Source organism: Coregonus lavaretus (assembly GCF_964263955.1).
Source record: "Coregonus lavaretus genome assembly, chromosome: 38".
NCBI lineage: Eukaryota > Metazoa > Chordata > Actinopteri > Salmoniformes > Salmonidae > Coregonus > Coregonus lavaretus.
In genome coordinates, this window is record NC_140025.1 from 7,862,453 (window position 1) to 7,880,033 (window position 17,581).

Genomic DNA, 17,581 nt, shown 5'->3' on the forward strand with positions numbered 1-17,581 from the left:
GTATTTCCTCAACTCCACTTTAGACACATTACCTTATCTCAGGAGGGTATGTCTGGGCTTCGGAGAGAGGGTATATTTTTGTTCTCCACATTTCCTAAATTATATATGATCCTCTTGCTGGGATGATTAAAGTGGACCATGGATCCACAGGGAAAGTCAATAGAGCGAAACCTTGGGTGTTAACCATGAAGCACCAACTCTAAAGAAAACATGCACGGTATATGTTTGACAATACTGGAGCAATGCTGGGGTGAACATCTGGGGATGGTAAAAGTGTACCACCAACACAATAGTCTAGTTACAGACAGTCAAGTATAGACCAAATGCACCTTTGTGTTTTTTGTCATGGGAAAGACAGCTTAACTTCACTGGTTCTCATAAGCCTACAGTATCTTCATGTTGATGACCAAATCAAGAATATTACTTTGAACCGATTCTTTTTTTCTTCTCATTTTAGGTACAAAAGCTGAGTTGGTGAGATGTCCGCCGAATCACATGCAGTGCATTGGCTCCAAAAGATGCATCCACTTTAATAAACTTTGCGATGGAGCGAGAGATTGTGAGGACGGATATGATGAAGGAGTACACTGTCGAGGTGAGTGTGTAGTTGAATGAAATGATGTTGAATATAATAACAAACTACATTCATCAATCTGACTCCATTATTATGTGAATAAATGCAACAGGCCCTGTTCATCTCTGGAGGATCTAGTCAAGGTAGCGAGCCTTACATCACCACACAGTATGACTATAATGAACATGTATCTATCTTGCACCGTTATGCAATTATTAAGAGGCTAGATACAAATAGCTAATCCTGGCGACCAATATTCTAGCATTAATTTATTGTGTCAAGTAGGGATGTCAAGGTGGAACCTAAGCATATACTATGTGTAGTGTAAGTTATATTTACCAATAGACCTATTAATTACTCTGTAAAACGAGGAATGCATTTATTCAATTCAACTAATAGGATTTATTAGTCACAAAATAATTAACACTCAAACAATTCCAGTGTACATGAAATACACGATACATTACAAAGTAGATGACTATCAGCTAAATAAGACTTAAAGTGGTTACATATATCTTCAATTCAAAATAATCTCTAAGAGAAAATACTATTTGTGTGATACACAAAGGAGCACACTAACAAGTTCTCAAAGTATGACTTTTTAAAAATTCAAGCAGAAACTCACGCCCAACCTGAATTAACATTTCTTTGCACTTTGCTAGATAAAACAATAGGCATTCTAATCTAATCAACTAAATGTAAATGATAAGATCACACCCGTGTCACTCCTCTTTTAACTATCTGCCGTCCGACGAACAGCATAACACAGTTTCCCTGTAACAATAAGTCCATAGCACTTACAGTACAATATAATATATCAACATTTGTAGCTCTTTAAGAACTCTTGAAACAATCCAAACATGAAAATGTTTACTGAACAAAATTATAAATGCAACATGTAAAGTGTCGGACCCATGTTTCATGAGCTAAAGTAAAAGATCCCAGAAATATTCCATACACACAAAAAGCTTATTTCTCTCAAATGTTGTACACAAATTTGTTTACATCCCTGTTAGTGAGCATTTCTCATTTTCCAAGATAATCCATCTACCTGACAGGTGTGGCATATCAAGAAGCTGCTTAAACAGCATGATCATTACACTGGTGCAATTTGTGCTGGGGACAATAAAAGGCCACTCTAAAATGTGCCAATGTCTTAAGTTTTGAGGGAGCGTGCAATTGGCATGCTGACTGCAGGAATGTCCACCAGAGCTGTTGCCAGAGAATGTAATGTTAATTTCTCTAGAATTTGGCAGTATGTCCAACTGGCCTCACAACCACAGACCATATGTAACTATGCCAGCCCATGACCTCCACATCCGTCTTCTTCACCTGCGGGATTGTCTGAGACTGGACAGCTGATGAAACTGTGGGTTTGCACAACTGAAGAATTTCTGCACAAACTGTCAGAAACCATCTCAGAGAAGCTCATCTGTGTGCTCGTCGTCCTCACCAGGGTCTTGATCTGACTGTAGTTCCATGTCATAACCGACTTCAGTGGGCAAATGCTCACCTTCGATGGCTACTGGCACGCTGGAGAAGTGTGCACTTTCAACTGTACCAGGCAGATGCCGTGTATGGCGTCGTGTGGGCAAGCGATTTGCTGATGTCAACGTTGTGAACAGAGTGCCCCATGGTGGCGTTGGGGTTATGGAATGGGAAGGCATAAGCTACGGACAACGAACATATTGCATTTCATCTATGGCAATTTGAATGCACAGAGATACCGTGACGAGATCCTGAGGCCCATTGTCATGCCATTCACTCGCCGCCATCACCTAATGTTTAAGCATGATAATGCACAGCCCAATGTCGCAAGGATCTGTATACAATTCCTGGAAACCTGAAAATGTCCCAGTTCTTCCATGGCCTGCATACTCACCAGACATGTCATCTATTGAGCATGTTTGGGATGCTTTGGATCGACGTGTACGACTGCATGTTCCAGTTCCCGCCAATATCCAGCAACTTCACACAGCCATTGAAGTGGAGTGGGACAACATTCCACAGGCCACAATCAACAGCCTGATCATCAACACCTTAATTGGGGAGGACGGGCTCACAGTGATGGCTGGAACAGAATAAATGGAATGGTATCGAATACATCAAACATTTGGTTTCCATGGGTTTGATACCATTCCATTGACTCCATTCCAGCCATTATTATGAGCTGTCCTCCCCTCAGCAGCCTCCTGTGGAGTCATCATGCTGGGCCTCAGGGCCTGCAAGTCACTAGTCATGAGTATCACCTTCTCAAAATGTTCCACTACAATTTCCCCCCTGTGGATACTCTGAATTGTAGAAAACAACAAGAGGAACCAGAGAAATATGTGGAGAGAGATGATTAGACCTTAAAGAATAACAGCATTGAGTCCATGTAATAGTTACCACCCAAAGGCTTGCTAGGATACGGAGAAGACTCTCAACAAGATGGTCGCCGTCTGCTTGGTCTGCATGAACTTCTTGTCCATGGTCGTTAGAGACTAGGTGCTCTCCTCATAGAAGGTATCCTCCCACCAGGGTGCAACGTCAGTCTCCAGGAGTACCCTGCCTAGAGTGGTCAGCTGTCCCATCGTGGATTCCTCCATCACCTCCATCAGAAAGTGTGTGACTTAGCTGGACAGGTCAGGCCCCATCATCGGAGTCTGTTTCACATTTGATGACGCACCACTGTTTGTGAAAGACTTGGAAAGCATTCGAAATAGCAATACAGTGAAAGTACATACATTAACATTTATTTTATTTTATTTATTTCACCTTTATTTAACCAGGTAAGCCAGTTGAGAACAAGTTCTCATTTACAACTGCGACCTGGCCAAGATAAAGCAAAGCAGTGCGATAAAAACAACAACACAGAGTTACATATGGGGTAAAACAAAACATAAAGTCAAAAAATACAACAGAAAATATATATACAGTGTGTGCAAATGTAGCAAGTTATGGAGGTAAGACAATAAATAGGCTATAGTGCAAAATAATTACAATTAGTAACATGGTATCATACTCTGCGATGTATGACAAATACAGATTCCGAAATAAATTTCTCATGACAACAATAATAAGTTGTGAATAAAGTTTCACTATCATTAATATGAAAACTAGCCAACAAAGTTATTCCATCAACTACCTGATCAAATAGAGGATTAATTAGTTGCCTAATAGTAAACTGGTGTTTTTGAGGGGTCCTGGGTGGCGCAGTGGTCAAAGCACTGCACCACAGTGCTGAGGCGTCACTACAGCCTGAGGTTCAATCCTCATAGGACGGCGCAATCCCGGTGGGGATTTCCTTGGCTCAACGTGCTCTGGCGACTCCTTGTGACAGGGCCGATTGCCTGCAAGCTGACTCCGGTCGTCAGTCAAACGGTGTTACCTCCGACACATTGGTGCGGCTGACATCTGGGTTAAGCGAGCAGTGTGATAAAAAGGGTGGGTCATGTTTCACAGGATGCTTGACTCGACCTTCGCCTCTCCCGAGCCCATTGAGGAGTTGCAGAGATTAGCCAAGGGACCTCATTTGGGGAGGAAACAGGGTAAAATAATACGCTTGTGGCCATACCACCCTGAACACGCCTGTTCAGGATCGGGCCTGGTTACTACTGTGACAGGAGACCCCCTGGGAATACCAGGTGCCTTAAGCTCAAAAAAACATTTAAATAATAATACAATTAAACTGGTGATTTCATTAGGTAATGATTGGGGAGAATAACTAGGACCATATGGCATGCTTGTCTCGTGACGTGACTTATATTAATATTAATATGTATGGCTGTTATTTATCGAATCAACTAACTATGTTTAATTGTCACTCGATTCAATTAATCATGTAACAATTAACTCATTAGGAATTTGGGGCACCACGAAAGAAGTTGTTTAACGAGTTACCATCTCCCTAATTAAACTCTTAGAAGATATACATGTAACAGTTGAAGTCAGAGGTTTACATACACCTTAGCCAAATACATTTAAACTCAGTTTTTCACAATTCCTGACATTTAATCCTAGTACAAATTCACTGTCTTAGGTCAGTTAGGATCACCACTTTATTTTCAGAATGTGAAATGTCAGAATGACATTTTATTTCTTTCATCACATTCCCAGTGGGTCAGAAGTTTACATACACTCAATTAGTATTTGGTAGCATTGCCTTTAAATTGTTTAACTTGGGTCAAACGTTTCAGGTAGCCTTCCACAAGCTTCCCACAATAAGTTGGGTGAATTTTGGCCCATTCCTCCTGACAGAGCTGGTGTAACTGTGCCCACAAATGTTCTATAGGATTGAGGTCAGGGCTTTGTGATGGCCACTCCAATACCTTGACTTTGTTGTCCTTAAGCTATTTTGCCACAACTTTGGAAGTATGCTTGGGGTCATTGTCCATTTGGAAGACCCATTTGCGACCAAGCTTTAACTTCCTGAATGATGTCTTGAGATGTTGCTTCAATATATCCACATACTTTTCCTTCCTCATGATGCCATCTATTTTGTGAAGTGCACCAGTCCCTCCTGCAGCAAAGCACCCCCACAGCATGATGCTGTCACCCCCGTGCTTCATGTTTGGGATGGTGTTCTTCGGCTTGCAAGCCTACCTCTTTTTCCTCCAAACATAACGATGGTCATTATGGCCAAACAGTTCTATTTTTGTTTCATCAGACCATTTACATTTACATTGAAGTCATTTAGCAGACACTCTAATCCAGAGCAATTTACAGTTGGTGAGTGCATACGTTTTCATACTGGCCCCCCGTGGGAATCAAACCCACAACCCTGGCGCTGCAAGCGTCATGCTCTACCAACTGAGCTACACGGGGCCTAGACCAGACGACATTTCTCCAAAAAGTACGATCTTTGTCCCCATGTGCAGTTGCAAACCGTAGTTTGGCTTTTTTATGGCGGTTTTGGAGCAGTGGCTTCATCCTTGCTGAGCGGCCTTTCAGGTTATGTCGATATAGACTCGTTTTACTGTGGATATAGATACTTTTGTACCTATTTCCTCCAGCATCTTCACAAGGTCCTTTGCTGTTGTTCTGGGATTGATTTGCACTTTTCGCACCAAAGTACGTTAATCTCTAGGAGACAGAACGCGTCTCCTTCCTGAGCGTTATGACGGCTGTGTGGTCCCATGGTGTTTATACTTGCGTACTATTGTTTCTACAGATGAACGTGGTACCTTCAGGAGTTTGTTAACAAGAAATTTGTGGAGTGGTTGAAAAATTAGTTTTAATGACTCCAACCTAAGTGTATGTAAACTTCCGACTTAAACTGTATATATCGATAACAGTCACTTATTAAATAATTACCTCTTATCAGTCTCATTCTGAACGTTGCATAATCCTTGAACCTGCAAGAACCCTAACCTTATTTATAAATCAGCAATACACAAATTGGCTTAACTATTTATTTACTAACTAACTAAATAATAACACAATACAAACACACACACACACACACACTCACACACACACACACACACACACACACACACAGGTTATTGATTACTAACGTAATACAATGAAAACAGGTCCCTAGTGGACTGGACTAACAATAGCATGAATACTTGGTTAGAAGGAGGGTCAGAGTGGAAGGGAGAGACAGAGATTCAAACTATCGTGGTTACCTTGGAAACTACGCTCACGGAAATACAAATGCTTAAAACCCCACTAACCGCTCATTCGGATTAGAAATGCAACATGTATTTACGTGTAGCTGTCCTCGACAGTTGAGTTGATGATGTAGGACTCCCACCAGAGATCCCAATATCTTTGGAAGAGTTTCTGGTCATAGTGGTGGTTAGAATGGATACTTCAGCGTACCATGTAGTTCGTAGAGTTGATCTGTTAAATAGATACTTCAGATGTACCAACGGTTGTCTGAGAGGGATTTTCCTTCCCAACTCATGACTATACATGCCAGCTGCAGACTGAGATGATAAGGTCTAGTGCGTTGTCTTCTTCTTCACCTCGTGTAGAGGTTGAGAGTTTCAGAGTTTCACTATTTTGCCATATTCAGCTCGCGCTGCATGTCGGCTGGTCTGTAGAGTGTCAACCATTTTAAGCCGTCTAGCTTCAGCTTCACGCTTCCTGGTCTGGTAGAAATTCAACCATTTGCAACATCCGGCTTATACCGTAATCTGCTTGGTCTTCCTTTGGTAATGGAGTTGTAGTTTTAAACCATTTTGTAACGTTTAGCTCACGCTTCACGTCTGCTGGTCTTCTTGGTCTAACCATTTAAAGCCGTGTAGCTTCAGCTTCATGCTTCCTGGTCTAATGTTAATTCAACCATTTGCAACAGCCGGCTTACACCCGTAATCTGCTTGGTCAAATGTTAATTTCATCACGAGGGGTTTTATACTTGATTAGAAAAGGGGGCGTTTCATCATGTTTGTGCTCATCTGGGCGTGGCCACTGATTGAGAACAAATCAATATGGAAAACAATCATCTCATCTAGAATGCTAAAATCACATTGTTATCTTACAAAAGTATGATTATACTTAATCACTTGTTTTATACAACAATTAGATGCAAACCTCATAACTGGGAAGTGTACACCCCCAGAGATACAGTTATGTTGTTCCACCGTCTTTAATGACATCACAACATAGTAACGAATTTGACATGGTCTTTAAGTCCCCACTGACCATTTCCCACATTCTTTGAAGTAGGAATATTGTTTCATTATCCACTTTTGGATGTTGGAATCTTGGCGGGAAGACTTCCTTTGTTCCACAGGGAAATGCCCTCTCCCAATACTGCATGGCACGGAAAAGAAGGTTTCTTCCAGGAATTTACAACCGGTCATAATACTGGTCCCCAGGAAAGGGGGTGTTCAAACCTTTGCCTATCCGGCATCTTTGATCCTCAGCCCATGAGGGCAAGTCATGACAGTCCCCCTCTGGTGGTTCAATCTTGGTATTATTATGCAAGTTGCAACCCACCATAAAAATTACCACGGGATGTCCTGGTTGTGGATCATCGTTGCGGTCCCCCTCTGGTGGTTTACCTTGGGAGGATCTCTGCAAGCTGCAGGCCACCACAAGAATGGCCAGGGGGTGTCCTGGTCGGGATTCGCCATTGCGGTTCCCCATTGGTGGTTTACCCTTGTAGGATGTCTGCAAATGGAGCAGGCCGCCACAAGGATGGGCACGGGAGGTCCGGGTTGGGCATCGCTGTTCCGGACCCGTCGTCTGGTCATCTAGGCTGTTAGATCTGGGCAGATGTTAACAACGCACACACACTCACAAAATACATAATTACATTTATTTCCCAAATGAGCAGCGTTGTGGCACTAACTGATGGTTGTATGGGGAACTTGTTTATGGCTCTATCACTTCCTAAGTGTCAGAGAAAATGAAACAAAATGAATAAAAGCATAAACAAAAGAGATACAAATATAGTTACCACACCTTAATCATCTAATTGGACTGTATTCTATATACGTACACGGTCTTGGCTAAATGATTCTATCATGGCATTGTCTCTAATGTCATGTCTAGGGTTTTCCTACTTAGTGGTGTGTTGCTTAGGCACTATCCTAAGTGTATAACTACATGATAAGTCTACAGCTGTAAGGCACTAGCTTTGGACAGTCTACAGGGATGACCTATGGACTTCTGGGGAGAAACTGGTGAGTACGTTTTTCAACAAATGTTTAGCTGGGTTCAAAGCCCTTTTGAGATCACTGAACAACGTTTGAGAGATCAGCGATATTGTCGAGCCCGAATCAATTAGCGCATGACAGGTTAAGCAGTCCTCCAGGACTGTTTCCAGGTATGGGCTGTTTGTGTCGCGTTTTGTAGTCATATTCCCCACAAAATGGAGTGGTCGTTCGTAACGACGTGATGTGTCATTTCTGTTCATGGTGAAAACAGATTGACTTATCGTGTTTCGAGTGGAATTGGCTCTTGCGATGTGTTTGACCTTTTTCTTCGCAACATTTGTATCAGAGACTATAGACAAAGCTTGTCGGCTTGTGTCTTGATCGAGTGGGCCCTGGATAGGGTCTCGAGTGAGAGCGGGAGTAATTTGATTGTTAACGTCCTTGCTAAGGGTGTTAATTCTGGTGGACCTGTTGTCCGGCAATTCCACGTCTAGTCATAGTGACTTGTCTTTTTCCTGTTTATCAAATTCTTTCTGCTTCTTTATTTCTCTTAGCAGAGCTTTTAGCGAGTATTGGCGTATGCTTCGGTCGTCATTGAACCCTTTTTCACCCTTGTGCTCTAACACTTTGGGTCGATTGTAGCGGTAGTCGTTTCGCTGGCGACGTACTTTATAGTTATTTCGACCATGGTGGGTATTGGTATCGTGGTTTTGTGGTAGAAACTGTTGTTGTACGTCATCTCTTGACGATTCAATACCTGATAATGCACCCTCCAACTGGAGTGAGTGCTCCTGTTCAAACTCCAAAATCGAGATGTCAGGGCTCTCAGTGCTGCACACTTTTGATGCCTCAAAAGTTGTGCTCGCAAGCTCTCTGAGTTCTGAGATTGGCAAACCAACGTGGGCTGTAGGGCCCAAGTAGGTAATGAAGTTGGGATACATGTTTGACAGAAATATTTGTTTGTATGGTAACAGCTCTTCCATTCCTGTTTCAGTGAGTAGGCCAAAGTAAGTTGAACGAAGCCTATGATAGTAAGCTTATGGGTGTTCATTCTGAGCTTGCTTGACAGTGTTAGCCAGCGAGCTTTCGTCTTTGCGAGTCGCAGAACCTCTGAAATCTATTTTCAAAGCTGTGGCAAGTTTAGCGTAGTCATTTTGCACGTGTTGCTGTTGGAGATTAATTAACCTTGTCATGTGTCTATTCGACGTTAGCTTCAACAAGTAAAGCCTGTCAGCACCCATAGCATTCGGGTAGCCATTCAAGGCGTCCTCTATGTCTGCTAGGAACGTCTCAGTGTCGTTTGGCTTACCTGGAACAGGGTCAAAAGTGTGGATGTTTTTGACGAGTTTGTCAAGGCGTTCCGTGCCAAGTGCGCGGGGAGGGTTGGCTTCATCCTGTGGGGAATTGTGGGCCGAAAGGCCAAGAGGAGAAGCAAAGCTTTGGCTTTGTTGGCAAGGAGGCGCCATATTACCCTGTGCCGAATGGCGAAGACTGAGGGACATTACATTTTACATTTACATTTTAGTCATTTAGCAGACGCTCTTATCCAGAGCAACTTACAGTTAGTGAATACATATATATATATATTTTTATACTGGCCCCCCGTGGGAATCGAAACCACAACCCTGGCGTTGCAAACACCATGCTCTATCAACTGAGCTACATCCCTGCCGGCCATTCCCTCCCCTACCCTGGACGACGCTGGGCCAATTGTGCGCCGCCCATGAGTCTCCCGGTCGCGGCCGGCTGCGACAGAGCCTGGATTCGAACCAGGATCTCTAGTGGCACAGTTAGCACTGCGATGCAGTGCCTTAGACCACTGTGCCACTCTGCGAGAGGCAATGTCTGAAACCTTCTGTCGTCTTCACTCCTCTGGTTGCGAGCTTGGTTGCTTGACTGTGTAGTCAAAAGGGACATCTGCGAGAGGCAATGTCTGAAACCTTCTGTCGTCTTCACTCCTCTGGTTGCGAGCTTGGTTGCTTGACTGTGATTGTTCTGGAATTCCTCCAGATGGTACCTAAGGGTGGTATTCTGCTGCATGGCAGAGTCCACTTGGGCGATTAGAGTACTTATTTCAGACACGTGAGTGTCGCACTTGCTCCGTTCGGCCTCATACATATCTGACATGGTTTGCAGGTAGAGAGCTTGAGTACGGAGCGAGAGATTCAGTGATGAGATTTAATCCGCTTGCTTAGAAATCAATATTTCCATCAGATTTATCTAGTTTGGTGTGGACTTCGTCGTATTTAGTTTTTGCTAAATCCAGTTGTTCTTGTAGAAGACGATTTTGTTGAAGAGCTCGTTCATCATCATAAGTTTTTGCAATTACTTTAAATTGTTCAGTTTTCAAACGCAGTTCCTCAGTTAACAGAATGTTTTCATCATCTGCTTTCGTCATTAGTTTCCCGGTTCCCTCCACCTGTTCCTTCATATCAACCATTTCCTGCTCGTGCTTCAGCTGTGCACTGCGGTATTGGACCGATGCCAATCTCTGATGGCGATACATCAGGGCTAAACTGGAGAGAACCTTTACAAGGCCTGCGCCCGATGGTTGATTTTGGAGAGTGTTTGTCGCAATTTCTGCTGTTTTTCCGCTAATGACATAGTTAGGGTTGGTATCGCTGCCGAGGTCAGCGATCAATCCTTTTATGGGTGAGGGTTCACTAATTAGCGGGGGAATGGGGACCACCCCCTCTGATAGCTTGCACATTATTTTTAAAAAATGTTTGATTTTTTCAAAAGTTTGGGTTTTGAGTTGTTGGAAGCTTCAAAAATGATTTTAATCTATTTATAGACTTTAATGAACCATCAATACTGCATCAGTAATGTGGGAGTTGGACGTGAATGAATTTGCAAAAGCAAAATGAATTGATTAATCAAGATGATAATTTAACTTATTAAATTGAATGAGACAATGATATCCAATTAGTTGAGATTGGCTGGATTATCATAAATGTAACCAGTAGTTCAAATGTGAGGGTACGTTCACCACATTATTCCTAAAGCTGAAGCCATGTGGGATTCCTGTGAAGGCGGGACTTCCGTCAATACTGGTTCAGTACTGTGGGGGTTGGCTCCAATGAGCTTGCAAAAGAAAATGTAATTGATTAATCAATGATAATGATTAATCATACCTGTATAGGCTATCTGGGAATTAAACTTTAATTAACCTGAGAAGCGTTGCTGTATCTAGGTTAAAATGGAAAAGTTTAAATTGTCTCCTTTGTTGAATCAAATCAATTTGGATCTTATCCAAATGATCAACCTGAAAAGGTATGTTCGGCATTTTAACTTATTAAATTGAATGAGACAATGATATCCAATCAGTTGAGATTTACTGGATATCATAGATGTAGCCCGTAGTTAAACACTATAAGAACTTGTTTTGCCCTCACATAGAATATTTTATTTCTCAAAAAGATTACTTGCGATTCTTCACCACTAGGGGTCACTGATCGCAGAAATCTGAACTCGAACGGAAGTACAGAGGTGCGGGACTTCCGTCGGCCAAGACGGGGATTTCAACATGATACAGGAAAAACAAAATGGCTGCTCTCCCTTTGTTAGCTTAGCATCTAATGCACAGCTAACCTTTCTTATACTTGTTTTAAGCACACAACAGGATAATTTACACTACTGGAAGGGGTTTACTAGTGACATCTCACATTTAAACCCATTCGGCATTCTCTTTGCTAGCACTATATTACCGGAACGCACGGTAACATAAAAAGAGATACACATGTGGCCTACCCATGCTACCGAAGCGTGATAGGCAGATAGATAATATCTCCGGCCCGGTCAACAAATATATCTATCCACATTTCTATCATTGCTGGCCCTATGTCCTCGCTCTAGAAATTAATACTGACCGAGTCAACTCGCTCCTGAGACGCGAGAGCCAGAAATAGTACCCGTTTGGCCCAACGGGACTATATCTGAGAATACCTCAATCGTCCGGCCCATATGTCCTGGCTCGTAGCATTCAGTAATTCACCCTACACACTGACTTTTCGTCAGATATACAACACAGGAGGCAACCTCTAGTATCTTGTTCATATGGAAACACACACACCTCAACAAGAAATCCTGCCTAAGGCTCTACTGGTGTATAACGTAACCTGGGTGTATAACGTAATGTGCTGCACAACTCATATAGACTGAATTCAACAGTAAGGCCTCGTTCTGTCTTAGATTCCTCGCACGGTGGCTCTAATATGTCATGACGTGACTTATATTAATATGTGACTGTTATTTATCGAATCAACTAACTATGTTTAATTGTCACTCGATTAAATTAATCATGTAACAATTAACTCATTAGGAATTTGGGGCACCACAGAAGTTGTTTAACGAGTTACCATCTCCCGAATTAAACTCTTAGAAGATATATATGTTATATAATGATAACAGTCACTTATTAAATAATTACCTCTTATCAGTCTCATTCTGAACGTTGCATAATCCTTGAACCTGCAAGAACCATAACCTTATTGATGAATCAGCAATACACAAATTGGCTTAATTATTAATTTACTAACTAACTAAATAATATCACAATACAAACACACACACAGGTTATTGATTACTAACGTAATACAATGAAAACAGGTCCCTAGTGGACTGGACTAACAATAGCATGAATGCTTGGGTAGAAGGAGGGTTAGAGTGGAAGGGAGAGACAGAGATTCAAAATATCGTGGTTACTTTGGAAACTACACTCACTGAAATACAAATACTTAAAACCCCACTAACCGCTCATTCTGATTAGAAATGCAACATGTATTTGCGTGTACAGTGAGGGAAAAAAGTATTTGATCCCCTGCTGATTTTGTACGTTTGCCTACTGACAAAGAAATTATCAGTCTATAATTTTAATGGTAGGTTTATTTGAACAGTGAGAGACAGAATAACAACAACAAAAAATCCAGAAAAACATGTCAAAAATGTTATAAATTGATTTGCATTTTAATTTTGGGAAATAAGTATTTGACCCCCTCTCAATCAGAAAGATTTCTGGCTCCCAGGTGTCTTTTATACAGGTAACGAGCTGATATTAGGAGCACACTCTTAAAGGGAGTGCTCCTAATCTCAGCTTGTTACCTGTATAAAAGACACCTGTCCACAGAAGCAATCAATCAATCAGATTCCAAACTCTCCACCATGGCCAAGACCAAAGAGCTCTCCAAGGATGTCAGGGACAAGATTGTAGATCTACACAAGGCTGGAATGGGCTACAAGACCATCACCAAGCAGCTTGGTGAGAAGGTGACAACAGTTGGTGTGATTATTCGCAAATGGAAGAAACACAAAAGAACTGTCAATCTCCCTAAGCCTGGGGCTCCATGCAAGATCTCACCTTGTGGAGTTGCAATGATCATGAGAACGGTGAGGAATCAGCCCAGAACTACATGGGAGGATCTTGTCAATGATCACAAGGCAGCTGGGACCATAGTCACCAAGAAAACAATTGGTAACACACTACGCCGTGAAGGACTGAAATCCTACAGCGCCCGCAAGGTCCCCCTGCTCAAGAAAGCACATATACAGGCCCGTCTGAAGTTTGCCAATGAACATCTGAATGATTCAGAGGAGAACTGGGTGAAAGTGTTGTGGTCAGATGAGACCAAAATCGAGCTCTTTGGCATCAACTCAACTCGCCGTGTTTGGAGGAGGAGGAATGCTGCCTATGACCCCAAGAACACCATCCCCACCGTCAAACATGGAGGTGGAAACATTATGCTTTGGGGGTGTTTTTCTGCTAAGGGGACAGGACAACTTCACCGCATCAAAGGGACGATGGAAGGGGCCATGTACCGTCAAATCTTGGGTGAGAACCTCCTTCCCTCAGCCAGGGCATTGAAAATGGGTCATGGATGGGTATTCCAGCATGACAATGACCCAAAACACACGGCCAAGGCAACAAAGGAGTGGCTCAAGAAGAAGAACAATAAGGTCCTGGAGTGGCCTAGCCAGTCTCCAGACCTTAATCCCATAGAAAATCTGTGGAGGGAGCTGAAGGTTCGAGTTGCCAAACGTCAGCCTCAAAACCTTAATGACTTGGAGAAGATATGCAAAGAGGAGTGGAACAAAATCCCTCCTGAGATGTGTGCAAACCTGGTGGCCAACTACAAGAAACGTCTGACCTCTGTGATTGCCAACAAGGGTTTTGCCACCAAGTACTAAGTCATGTTTTGCAGAGGGGTCAAATACTTATTTCCCTCATTAAAATGCAAATCAATTTATAACATTTTTGACATACATTTTTCTGGATGTTTTTGTTGTTATTCTGTCTCTCACTGTTCAAATAAACCTACCATTAAAATTATAGACTGATCATGTCTTTGTCAGTGGGCAAACGTACAAAATCAGCAGGGGATCAAATACCTCAACTACCTCAACTAGCCGGTGCCCCCGCACATTGACTCTGCAACGGTACCCCCCTGTATATATAGCCTCCCTACTGTCACTTTATTTTACTGTATATATAGCCTCCCTACTGTCACTTTATTTTACTTCTGCTCTTTTTTTCTCAACACTTTTTTGTTTATTCTTACTTTTTTTGTTTAAAATAAATGCACTGTTGGTTAAGGGCTGTAAGTAAGCATTTCACTGCAATGTCTGCACCTGTTGTATTCGGCGCATGTGACCAATAAAATTTGATTTGATTTGATTTGATTTGAAATACTTTTTTCCCTCACTGTAGCTGTCCTCGAAATTTGAGTTGATGATGTAGGACTCTGGTTTTCCTACCAGAGATCCCAATGTCCTTGGAAGAGTTTCTGGTCGTAGTGGTGGTTAGAATGGATACTTCAGCGTACCATGTAGTTCGTAGAGTTGATCTGTTAAATAGATACTTCAGATGTACCAACGGTTGTCTGAGAGTGATTTTCCTTCCCAACTCATGTCTTTAGTGAAAGTTCTCTAGACGACTATACATGCCAGCTGCAGACTGAGATGATAAGGTCTAGTGCGTTGTCTTCTTCTTCACCTCGTGTAGAGGTTGAGAGTTTCAGTTTCACTATTTTGCCATATTCAGCTCGCGCTGCATGTCGGCTGGTCTGTAGAGTGTCAACCATTTTAAGCCGTGTAGCTTCAGCTTCACGCTTCCTGGTCTGGTAGAAATTCAACAATTTGCAATACCCGTCTTATACCGTAATCTGCTTGGTCTTCCTTTGGTAATGGAGTTGTAGTTTTAAACCATTTTGTAACGTTTAGCTCACGCTTCACGTCTGCTGGTCTTCTTGGTCTAACCACTTTAAGCCGTGTATCTTCAGCTTCATGCTTCCTGGTCTAATGTTAATTCAACCATTTGCAACATCCAGTTTCCACCGTAATCTGCTTGGTCTAATGTTAATTTCGTCACGAGGGGTTTTATACTTGAGTAGATCAAGGGGGGTTCATCATGTTTGTGTTCATCTGGGCTGACTGAGAACAAATCAATATGGAAAACAATAATCTCATCTAGAATGCTAAAATCACATTGTTATCTTCACAAAAGTATTATTATACTTAATCATTCGTTTTATACAACAATTAGACGCAAACCTCATAACTGGAAAGTGTACACCCCCAGAGATACAGTTATGATGTTCCAACGTCTTTAATGACATCACAACATAGTAACGAATTTGACATGATCGTTCTTTAAGTCCCCACCGACCATTTCCCACATTCTTTGAAGTAGGAATATTGTTTCATTATCCACTTTTGGATGTTGGAGTCTTGGCGGGAAGACTTCCTTTGTTCCACAGGGAATTTCCCTCTCCCAATACAGCATGTTACGGAAAATAAAGTTTCTTCCAGGAATTTACGACCGGTCATAATACTGGCCCCCAGGAGAGGGGGTGTTCAAACCTTTGCCTAGCCGGCATCTTTGATCCTCAGCCCATGAGTGCAAGTCATGACACTTGCATACTCACATGCTCCAAATCAGTCTGGAGGTTACTTTCTATTCTGAGGACATTGAACATTGGTGTGCTTGGTGAGAATTTGGTGACTAAACTAAAGCTTACAATATGTTTCCCAGTCAAAACAGTTTGTGCATTTATTATGACGAAGTGTTGTGCCATTTGATCTGTTTTGGTCAATGTTTTTTTTCATCTGTTCGTGCACACACATTTTAATCTTGAGGCAAGTCGAAGTTCCTTAACCGAAGCCTACGACCCTTTGTCTGTGATTGGTCAACAGTACTACTCCTAGAAATACTGCACCAAACATTTTAGCTAGATGTGCGACTCAAAATTAAAGACAGTTTTCTTGATCTACACCACATGACCAAAAGTATGTGGACACCTGCTCGTCGAATATCTCATTCCAAAATCATGGGCATTAATATGGAGTTGGTCTCCCCTTTGCTGCTATAACAGTCTCCACTCTTATGGGAAGGCTTTCCACTAGATGATGGAACATTTCTGCAGGGACTTGCTTCCATTCAGCCACAAGATCATTAGTGAGGTCGGGCACTGATGTTGGGCGATTAGGCCTGGCTCACAGTCGGCATTCCAATTAATCCCAAAGGTATTCGATGGGGTTGAGGTCAGGGCTCTGTACAGGCCAGCCAAGTTCTTCCATACCGATCTCGACAAACCATTTCTGCATGGACCTCGCTTTGTGCAATGGGGCATTGTCATGCTGAAACAGGAAAGGGCCTGCCCCAAACTGTTGCCACAAAGTTGGAAGCACAGAATCATCTAGAATATCACTGTATGCTATAGAATTAAAATGTCCCTTCACTGGAACTAAGGGTCCTAACCCGAACCATGAAAAACAGCCCCAGACCATTATTCCTCCTCCACCAAACTTTACAGTTGGCACTATGCATTCGGGCAGTTAGCGTTCTCTTGGCATCCACCAAACCCAGATTCATCCGTCGGACTGCCAGATGGTGAAGCGTGATTCATCACTCCAGAGAATGCATTTCCACTGTTCCAAAGTCCAATGGCGGCGAGCTTTACACATTTTACATTTTTACATTTTAGTCATTTAGCAGACGCTCTTATCCAGAGCGACTTACAGTTAGTTACACCACTCCAGCCGACACTTGGCATTGCGCGTGATGATCTTAGGCTTGTGTGCGGCAGTTCGCCCCTCGAAGCCCATTTCATGAAGCTCCCGACAAACAGCTATTGTGCTGATGTTGCTTCCAGAGGTAGTCTGGAACTCGGTAGTGTGTGTTGCAACCAAAGACAGACGATTATTACACGCTACACGCTTCAGCACTCAGCGGTCCTGTTCTGTAAGCTTGTGTAACCTACCACTTTGCGGCTGAGCCGTTGTTGCTTCTAGACATTTCAACTTCACAATAACAGCACTTACAGTTGACCGGGGCAGCTCTAGGAGGGCAGAAATTTGACGAACGGACTTATTGGAAAGGTGGCATCCTATGACGGTGCCACGTTGAAAGACACTGAGCTCT

The 17,581-nt window shown here is 42.5% G+C and overlaps 1 protein-coding gene across 1 annotated transcript in view; it reads left to right on the plus strand.

The window, feature by feature from the left end:
- Positions 1-495: 495 nt before the first annotated feature.
- Positions 496-17,581, plus strand: part of LOC311112495 (low-density lipoprotein receptor-related protein 1B-like) — a gene marked incomplete at both ends in the record, with an annotated part of 90,612 nt that continues 73,526 nt past the window's right edge. Inside the window, one exon of the mRNA XM_084155629.1 lies at positions 496-595. Within this exon, the coding sequence (XP_084011755.1) occupies positions 496-595 (100 nt within the window). The remainder of the gene's footprint in view (positions 596-17,581) is intronic.